The sequence below is a fragment of the Mytilus californianus genome, unplaced genomic scaffold (genome assembly GCF_021869535.1).
Source record: "Mytilus californianus isolate M0D057914Y unplaced genomic scaffold, xbMytCali1.0.p SCAF_5, whole genome shotgun sequence".
NCBI classification, from domain to species: Eukaryota; Metazoa; Mollusca; class Bivalvia; order Mytilida; family Mytilidae; genus Mytilus; species Mytilus californianus.
Genome location: NW_026262701.1, coordinates 19,119,671 through 19,130,824, shown reverse-complemented (window position 1 = coordinate 19,130,824; position 11,154 = coordinate 19,119,671). Strand labels below are relative to the sequence as shown.

At 32.6% G+C, this 11,154-nt stretch overlaps 1 protein-coding gene across 1 annotated transcript; it reads left to right on the top strand.

The window, feature by feature from the left end:
* Positions 1–484: 484 nt before the first annotated feature.
* On the top strand, positions 485–10,494 carry LOC127702101 (uncharacterized). Its single transcript, XM_052206163.1, has 5 exons — positions 485–538; positions 971–1,087; positions 2,070–2,195; positions 4,826–4,951; positions 10,067–10,494. The coding sequence occupies exons 2-5, from the start codon at positions 1,000–1,002 to the stop codon at positions 10,204–10,206; spliced, it is 480 nt and encodes a 159-aa protein (XP_052062123.1). The 5' UTR covers positions 485–538; positions 971–999; the 3' UTR covers positions 10,207–10,494.
* The last annotated feature ends 660 nt before the right edge of the window (positions 10,495–11,154 follow it).

Below are 11,154 nucleotides of genomic sequence, written 5' to 3'. Positions count from 1 at the left end.
GTTGGTTTTCTCGTTTGAATTGTTTTACGTTTTGTTGTTGGGGCCTTTTAGAGCTTGCTATGCAGTATGAATTTTGCTCACTGTTGAAGGCCGTGTGGTGACCTATAGTGTCTTACATCTACGTCATCTAGTCTCCGATGGATAGTTTGCTCATTGGCAATCATACCATATCTCATTATTTTGTTTACTTATATAGAAATCTTTGAAACTCTTAATGTTTACCCCGGTGTTTTTTTAATTTTTTTTTGTATAGATAGGTGTGAAGTTGGCAAGCACACCGTATTTCTTTTTTTTTTATACTACTTAGTACCTTCGACTATAAACCTAATTGACAATAGCATGTAAATATATCAAAACTGAAAAATTTCAGAAATGCATGGTTTTGAGGTTAGATATAACGCTTTATTACCTTTAGTTTATTAATTCGACTGATGCAATGCTATTCATATTACTCAAACAAAGGAAAACGATTCTTTTCAGATGTCGAAAGCATTCTTCCTTTTGGTAACCATTGCATTGGAGATTTCACAGACTGAAGGTAAAACCCCTTACCATAGTCAACCTTCATCCCACATCTCTCCCCCCCCCCTCTCGCTCGCTATCTGCCAATATACACGCGATAAAGTATCACCAGGAACATCCAAATGATGATATTTCATTTCATCTAAGAAAAAAAAAAAAACAGTCACCTAGTTAATTATTTGAATGTATGAAACGCACAAAGTATTTATGCTAAGAAGACTTCTAACACTTGGCGCTATTTCAATACAATACGATCTTGTCCCGTTATGTGTCGTAAAGAATCTTCCCTGTTCCTTGAAAAAACTACGCATGTTTTCAATTTCATATTTTACAAAAAATCACCATTGTAGAATGTAAATTATTATTATTAGAATATGTGTACAGTTTATATCATCAAGTGGAAACAGGTTAAATAATCAGAACATATGATAAACCTTTTTAAATACAGCTACATGTCACAACAACGAAATAGGCGATATGATGGAAGGACAAGTGTTGGATCATCCTAATCGGCCATGTCAAAGATATATTTGCCAGAATGATACACTAATAACAGTAAATTCGGGTAACTTATAAACTAACCTGAATCACTAGTTAGTTTCGTTGGGTTTTTGTTTTAATCCAATTAACGTAAAATATATACAACATAAGGACAACAAAGAACAACTCAAAGTATTATTTACTATTCATTAACTATTTTAGCCTGAGGAATATAAAATAATTTAAGATAATTGTATACTCCATATGTGTTTGAGATGTAAATGAACATATAAGCTGTTAAATTATGTTATTGGATCAAGCATCAACCCGACAGTAATTTCGCTTGTTTTGTCTTAATTTTTATGATAGAATTGAATACTTGATCGATTGCTTGATTGATTGGTTCATCGATTAATTGATTATTGATTATTTGACCGATAATTGCGAAACGTCGCGTCAGCGCTAACTCGAATAATTCAGTTCCTCCCCGTGATCGACTCTCCCACTCACTTGTTAATGTAGCCATCGTAGAGCAGTGGAATATAACGACTGAATTATTCGGGTTACGTCAGCGCGAAACGACTATATCGTGACTCAGAATTTAAAATTGTTCTCAACTAAAAGTCCTATGAAACGAGTTTCTGGTATATATTATGTTAATGAAATTATTGAACCAATCAATGTATATACACTAAATTCAGTTATATGTGTGCTCTTCATTTTACATTTATGTCAAATCCAAACGTATAAGCGACGAAAAATATTTCATTCGGTGACTGTTGATAAAAAATTTAACTTCTAATTAATTTTCTAGCTTTGTTGCCGAAGTTTGCCGAATCGTTACATTGATAAACAATCATCACAGAAGCATGGCACACGTGAGAAATAAGTGGGACGATAGTGCGATGTTTAGCTGGGTTTTCTTTTAAAACATAGTTTTATAGTAAAACTTAGCAATTCAAGTATGTAAAACATACTCATCTTTTTTTTAATTGAAGTATCATATGACTTTAACATAAGAAAAGAAAAAAGACAACCATCTTGCTTAAAAAGGTTTATTATTTTAGGCTGTGTATTCAATGGTACTTGTTACAGAATAGATAGTGAGTGGCAATCGGGATGTCAAACATATAAATGTGACGTTAAATTTAAAAACAATACTGTATGGTATATATCGGAGGTAAAAGTGCCACGTAAGTACAAAGTAAGGTCCAGACTGAGAACATATTTATCAAATTACATAAAATGAGGAGACGAGGTGAATAGAAAAGAAAAATCTCTTTAAATAAGAATAGTTATCAATGTAGTGTAGCGAATGCGTTTAAAATGTATGTCGTTCAAAAACAAATAAAGCGATTGCAATCGATGAATTCATGGGAATCAAAGAATTAACTAGTAACAAAAATCTGACAACATGCAAGAAAACATGATTAGTTTTACAAAACTATTAGTACTTAGAATATTTAGAGATTATCCATTTTATCATACGAAAATGATTTATATAAAAAAAAACACTTTCCCGCCATTACAGACATATTTTCTTTCGCATAACAGAAAAAAACTAGAAAATGTACAAAAAAATCTCATCATAGATACGACTTATAATTTTGTAACGCAAAACGCGCGTTTCGTCTACAAAAGACTCGTCAGTGACCTCTTGTTTACTCACCATATACATGTGAACACATAAGTCACAGTATTTACAGCTCATTTATTGGACGCACTAGTAAAATAATTCGAATTTGCAACCAGATTAGTAAACGGGACCTGGGATTAAAATGCAGTTTCCGCTATTTGAATGTTCATATTTTGAATTTTATGGACATACACATATAATCGACTTACTTTTGCAGATGTTAGTAATTTGTCAAACATTTCGGCTTTCTTTTACTCTGATCAGCTTTAACATGTGCTTCTAGTACTTCATTAGTTCTTGGTTCTTTATGCATGAACATGTGTGGATACAATTATAAGTCCTGCTACCTTGCTGTCGTCTTACCAAGAGAGAATGCAGATTCAAACCGCATACATTTTTTTTTATATCTTTATCTTTTTTTTCTGACTACCAATGGATCACAGATATAAATGTAATAATTATGTAGTTACGATTATTTATCTTGTGGGTGGCATGTTATCTACAGTCTTATGTTCTCCTGTTATTATATATAAAAACACAATTTTATTAAAAATTCTACTGAAGATATTTTTTGTCCATCGGAAATGGAATTATTTTTTTTTTATCATTAAGGTATATTCACTGTATACCGACATCTTGGATGCAAAAGGGCAGAACACAGTCGCTCTAGTTCTTTGCTTTAATCTGCAAGTTTTGAGACAGATTGGCAATTAATGTGTTAGACTGTTTATTCAAATAAAGAAAAATAAGTGATTTATTGCAATTGTAAGGCTGTTTTAACAATTATCAAAATTATTATTTGTTTTATTTTCCAACTAAGTCATTTAAGGGGAGGTAACTCTTATAGCAAACATTTTATAAAGGCATGTTAATGAAAATTAATTCTCATATTTTTCTTATAGCAAGAAAACAAGCTTGGGGACATCATTTTTTTATTTTTATTTTCTTAAAGCCTATTAAACCTATCCTCTTACATCTATTTTAAAGTTTCGTATCATAAATTTCTTTTTATTCGCAAACAAGTGTTATTCATAAATAATTGGACAATTTTGCACGATTAGTAGCTTGAAAAATAGCACGGTAACCCATACTTTTATTATAGTTTTTAAAAAATCATGCATAAAATCTGCATTTTGGCAAAGTATAAGAAAATTCTATCTGAGGAAATATATTGTGATGATTCACCTTAGATACAGAAATGTCTGCAGTTTCTTGCAATAATCATGAAATATATTTATGATTTATATTTTAGGAAAATCACTGTTTCAAGACAAATATGAATTTCTTCACAAAATAATCATATATATGAATAAGAAGATGTGGTATGAGTGCCAATGAGACAACTCTCCATCCAAGTCACAATGTATAAAAAGTTAACAATTATAGGTCAAAGTACGGCCTTCAACACGGAGCCTTGGCTCACACCGAACAGGAAGCTATAAAGGGCCCCCAAAATGACTAGTGTAAAACAATTCAAACAGGAAAACCAACGGTCTAATCTATATAAAAAACGAGAAACGAGAAACACCTATGAATCACACCAACAACCACTGAACAATAGGCTCCTGACTTAGGACAGGTGCATTAAAATGCAGCAGGTTCAAACGTTTTGACAGGCACCAACCTTCAACCTTACCTGATACAGTAGTGTAACATTACAACATAAAAAGACACACTATAAAATATCAATTGAAATGGCTTAACTCGATCAAAAAGACACACTATAAAATATCAATTGAAATGGCTTAACTCGATCAAAAAGACATCAAAACAAAAACATATGGCTCTATAGGAAACATGACACTTAATTTCAATATTTGTAACAAATTATGATTTCTCAGTTATGACATGTCATAAAAATAATTCATAATAACCATATAATACTTGACACAACTATGAGTTTAACAGTAAAGAAATCGTACCTCAATTTGGTTTTTGACAATGTTTAAAGTGTTTTGGATATGGGATAAGTGGTACGAAAAAAGTTTAACAGCTTGTGAAAATTGGATATCGCTTGATATCAACTCTGGATATTTAACGTCAATATAGTAATAAACGAGCCGATTTGAATTTTGATAACTTAAGTTGATATCAAGTTAGCTTTAGCTTAAATTTTGTTAACGGGTTCAAATAGGTTTGTTTCGAATCATTCACATACTAAGTAATTATTATCAATAATTATTTTAGGGTGCGAACATGGAGATAAATGTTTTGAAAAGGGTCAAGAATGGGTAGAAAAATGTGGTACTTATACATGTAAAGTAGTTTACAGTAACGGCACATACATTTGCGAACCAATTAGAATACGACAAGGTAAGATATATCAACAGATTATAATATTTCCGTATGCTTAATATGGGGAAATCTGATGAACAAAGGGCCACGGTGTAGTCTAAGTAGTCGAACAATATTTTTTTGTATCACTGGTCTGTCAACACTGAGGTTGTGTGATCGACTTCAATCTTGATTGACAAGGGTTGTCAGTTTTCTTATTGAAGTCCTATTGATTCTCTCCGGCTTCCTCCACGGAATAGCACAATAGCGCTGAAAGTGGCGTTAAACACACATCAATTAATCAATCAATCTGATGAACAAGCCTTAGAAAAGTCTCCCTTAAAGTCATCATAATCATAATTATGCAAACATGTTTCAAATGTCCCTTTCCCCCTATAATAAATAATAATGACTGTCATATGGGAAATTCTTGGATTTATTTAAATGTATAGAAATTTCGTGCATCCGAAGTTTTTGTAAGCCGGATGTATGAATGCGTATAAACGTTAGGAGCTGTATCGCATTTCGTGCATCCAACTGTCAAAACCTTCGGATGCACGAAATGTATATACATTTTATTATAAAGAGTTTTGGCGTATGCATATCAGGTCAGTTTTGATTCTAAAAATAGAGGCAAAAAGATTCCAAATGACATTCGAACGCAAAAGTCAAAAACAAACCAACCATGCCATGTCAAAAAACAAAAAACGACCAAAAGAAAAACAACAGTATACAAAACGCATCATAGATAACTAAAGACTGAGCTACACGAACCCCAGCGAAAATCGTGTGTGATCTCAGGTGCTCCAGAAGGGTAAACAGATTCTGCTTTACTTGCAGCACGAGTCATGTTGCTCATGTAAGTACAAACTCAAAATATCTATAACAGCGCACTTTAACACCTAACCATAACAACTATCTGATTTCTTGATATCCCGTTAAAAATCAAAACAATCATTTGCACCAAGATTTATTTTTCCAATGAAACGGGGGAGGGGGTATGTCGTCATTGATTCGAGCGTCACTGATTAGTCTTTTGTAGACGAAACGCGAGTCTGGCGTACAAAATTTTAATTCTCGTATCTAGGATGAGTTAACTCACACCATTAGCGATGAGACACGAATTGTTGTCGAAACGTGAAATAATAATGGTTTCTTTCATTCTTTACATTAAGTTTAGTGATCAGTGCCGTCTTTTATTTCTTCAGCAAAGTCACTGACAGATGACAACTCTTTTTTTTTAACTATTTTATTCTATTCAATTTCTTTTTTCATTCGAAATTTATAACATTCTTTTCTTATGTTTTCTTTTTTGATAAAAAAAACACCATAAAACCCTGTCCCTTGGAATCAAGTGGTAGTACTTTATTAAAATTGTCTTAACGAAAATATACACACATCAATAAGATTTAATATGAAGTTTCTGTATGGAACGCCACAGCTCTCTTATGTGGAACTCTGATATTACTTTATGTTGTTTTATTATTACTTGATGATATTTTGTCTTTACTTAATATGGTTTTGGCATTACGTAATGATGTTTTGATATAACTCAATATGGAATAGTCATTACTTAATGATATTTCGATATTACACGATATGGTTTCGTATTGACTTGATATAGTTTTGTCATTACTCAATATGGTTTTGTCATTACTCGATGTGGTTTCACCATTATTTAATGTGGTTGTGTCATTAGTCAATGTGGTTTTAACATTACTTGATGTGAATGTGACTTGACGTTATGTAGTTGTTTTCATTACATGATGTGGATTTGTTATTTTGTAATGATGATTTGCTTATTCTTTATATGGTTTTAACATTACGTAATGATGTTTCAAAATTTGACGATTTTACACTACATGATGTGTTTGTTTCATTATTTGATGTGGTTCTGTCATTCTTTGATGTGGTTATCCCATTACTTGAGGAGGTAAAATCACGTGACTAGTTCGGAAAAACCTGTTCTAATTTTAGATAGATTTACATGTTGTTTGTGCCTTGGATGAGTGTGGCCATCCATCGAATTAGAGTTCAAATTAAAGTTCGGGTTACTGTTTGAGTTAAACTTTGAGTTAGTCTTCGATTTCGAATTCAAGTCATTATTAGAATTAAAGTTTTAGTTAGCATTGAGTTTCGAGTTGTACTTCGAGTTTGAGTCACATTTAAAGGTAGAGTTCTAGTTACAACATTAAATTTGAGTCACTTTTTGAGATAGAGTTTGAGTAAGATTCGAATTTAAGTCTCATTTAGATTAATTAAGATTTTGAGTTGAAATTCGAGCTATCTTATATGGGTTCGTAATTAAATTTTCTATCTCGGAACAAGGACTTTTGCTCGGGCTTCCAAAAAGAGGGCTCCGGGGTATGCGTACAAAAGATAAACAATGTTACAGTATACAAAACGCAACATAGAAGTTGAAATAAAGTTAGATGTGGTGTGATTGACAATGAGACAACTATCCACCAGAGTTTAAATGCAGTGGATGTAAGAAATCGTATATAGGCAACCGTACAGCCTTCAACACACCGTATAGTCAGCTACAAAAGGCCACCATGCACCATGTGAAAAAATTCAAACGAAAAAACAAACGGTCTTATTTATAAATAAACAATCTACAAAAAAAAATGACACACATTTATACAACGACAACAATTGAACTTCATGCTCCTGACTTGGGGCAGGTACATAAAGAAAGTGCACGTGGCGGCGTTTTACATGTATGTGAGCGCTAAATCCTAACCTTACATCGGACTGTTACAGTTGTGTAACAGCACAACACGAGAAAAAAAAAATGTAAACTAGACAAAGTGATGCCCCCGCACTCAACTCATTTAACCGCTTATACCCCAAAAACGACAAAAAAAAAGTTCAATTATCTCCCAAAAGAGCAAAAGATAATAAAAATAAAAACCCTGACCACATGCACACCTTCAGTATATGTACAAACAGACAGTAAAGAGAAAACTTCCTAGGATTCAAACTGTAGGAGGAGTTATGCGGAATAACTATATACCCATAATAGGACGGACAGACGGACGAACGGACAGACGGACGGACGGACGGACAGACCGACGGACGGACGGACGGACGGACGGACGGACGGACGGACGGACGGACAGGGGTAAAACAATATGTCCCCCAACTTTCAGTTGCGGTGGCATACAAAACAGTTTCATTTGGCTGATTCAACAGATCGGTATGACTGGGTAATATAAATCCATCGGGGTGATCTCGGATGCTCCAGAAAGGCACCCGTCGTGTTATTCGAGAAAGTACAAACCCAGTGATTTGGTTTAATTTGGTAGTTTACATTCAAGGAAAAGATGACGGTATTATGGTTACGACAACTGGAACATGTCCGTCGTCACATGTGAAAGAGATATTCCAAAAAGTTTATTTTTCAATTAGTGCGAGGTAGATCAGGGAATTCAATTGATTACAAATAAAAGATTTATATTCGTATAAGTTCAAATGATCATTTACGCTAAAAAAAATTCGGAAAATTCTTATTTTATAGTATTGATGCTTTGTCGCTTAGTCCGAGCCCCCCTCCCCCCGTTTCCCTGTAACTTTAGTATGAGTTGATTTGAAGTGTTTCATTTGTTAACAATAAAGTTCAAGTTTTTTATTTGTGTCGAGCCTGCGACATCAATGTAGCGGCAGTGAGACACAACAAACCTATATTTCGTCGTCGATAGTGGCGTCGGCGTCTCCATCTCCATTTTTTTATTTCTATTGAGTTTAACTCTTCATTATACATGTTACTAAACATGTATGCCATCATAATTTTGTACTTTTAGAATATCATACTGTATTTGTTTACCTCGACTATTGTATCTGTATTTATATTGTATGTTTCTCTGTAAACTTGTATTTAGTTTTTAGAGAATAAAGTATCTATCTATATATCTATAGATCGTTAGGTTTCTAGTTTTTTACATTTTTCATTTCGGGACCTTTTATAGCTTACTACAGGGTATGGGTTTTGCTCATTGTTGAAAACCATACAGTTTTGTTTTAGTTAAATAAAACCGAATTAAACTGTTTTGACATGATAAATTTGTAAACCTCCATGAAGTGTTTTAAAACTTGTATAGGAGTTATTCCTCAATTTCAAGAAAAAGCATCTACAGAAAAACATTTTTTTTTTTAATTTTTTTTTTTTACCGATAAATGTATAGATAAATGTACAGCCGATCAACATGACGCTTTTACACTTACAGCAGCAATATCAGGCGAGACATCTGTAGGGTTCCGTGGAATATTTTACAAATTTATTACAAAAATACTGCTTCCGTTTGAGAACTTAGGATAAAAACAACAGGACCAAGTGGTTTGGGGATATCCCAATTATGTCCGAAATACTGTAAACATTTTAATACTTTTTTTCTTATTATTGTCTGCCGTTCCCCCTTTTCATACCAAATAACTCTGAACAACCACTCGAACTTTAATTTGAACTTTAACTCAATGGATTTATATAGCGATACCCATCCAAAGCACATTAAACAAACGATATATTGAAATCTATTTAAAAATAGAACATATTTTTTCCGAATTGGTCACGTGGTTTTACCTCATCAAGTAATGGGATAACCACATCAAAGAATGACAGGACCGCATCAAATAATGAAACAAACACACCATGTAGTGTAAAATCGTCAAATTTTGAAACATCATTACGTAATGTTAATACTAATAAAGAATAGGCAAATCATCATTACGAAATATCAAAACCACATCACGTAATGAAACAACTACATAACGTTAAGTCACATTCACATCAAGTAATGTTAAAACCACATTGACTAATGACACAACCACATTAAATAATGGTGAAACCACATCGAGTAATGACAAAACCATATTGAGTAATGACAAAACTATATCAAGTCAATACGAAACCATATCGTGTAATATCGAAATATCATTAAGTAATGACTATTCCATATTGAGTTATATCAAAACATCATTACGTAATGTCAAAACCATATTAAGTAAAGACAAAATATCATCAAGTTATAATAAAACAACATAAAGTAATATCAGAGTTCCACATAAGACAGCTGTGGCGTTCCATATTTCTGCGTTGCTTATTGTCTATAATCTGCAAAAACACCGGTTAGTCAATTATATGATTTTATTATGTAGAGTGTACGGATATTCATGGTAATTGTCACGGTTCAGGAGTATCATTTCCGTTCAATTGTACTGGAATTCCTTGTGACTGCACGTGTGCAACTGATGATAATCCAGTCAGGTATAGGTGTCAAGTTCCGAATGTGAAGTAAGTGTTATCTAGGAAGCGTCAGTGGTTGAAACGTCGGAATATTGTGCAACATTCAAATCTGTATTGTGGAATCTTTGTTTTGAGGAAAAAGCATCTCTATACTCCAAATATTGAACAATTTTTGATACATACTGAACAGGCTTGTTTATGAATAATCGTAGACACCATGTACCCTATGACTTGTTTTAAAATATCATTAATAGCTATATATTTTTCTATCGTTATATTTTAAATAAGATTATCTTAATATATGTAAACATTGTTTCAAATAAATATTTGTCTGCATGAATTGTCTGCTTACTATATTAATTTCAAATCGAGAGCTGTGTTTCTGTTTTTCAAAACATCACATATAACGCTGATAAATTCGGAAATTATTGTGAAACGAAAATTGAAATTCCCTCAGGCAAAGTTGATTTGAATGGGTTTTGCTATTAATTTTAGGTCCCTTGGGTCATATAGCTTTTCATGTGTTTCGGGAGTTATACATCCTTTGCATTCCTTATTTTTGGGCTTTAATCGTTCATAAAAATATAGGGGTAAATCCAGAAAACTGGTACAATTATATAAAGCGTTTTAAGGAATGTCCTAAAGTACAAAGAGCTAGAATACTCTTTTAGACATTTTCGAAAACTATTCAATACCGACGCTTACATCTATGCGTATGACGACAGGTAACATTTTTGAAAAGGGTCATCTTAATATGTACAACGACCACCGGTATTTATATTATATTTTTTTCTAATTTACATTTTAAATACTGTATAAAACATTAATTTTGAATGATTTGCTACTTTATTGACAACAAATTATTTTTGTGTTTTGTTTTGACAAATATTTTGGAATTTTGGCCAAAAAATGTGGGTTTTTTTTGCAAAATTTCGGGTTTTTTTTTTTGTAATTATTGCATTATCTTTTTTTTATTTATGCATTTTAGTTGTTTGATGGA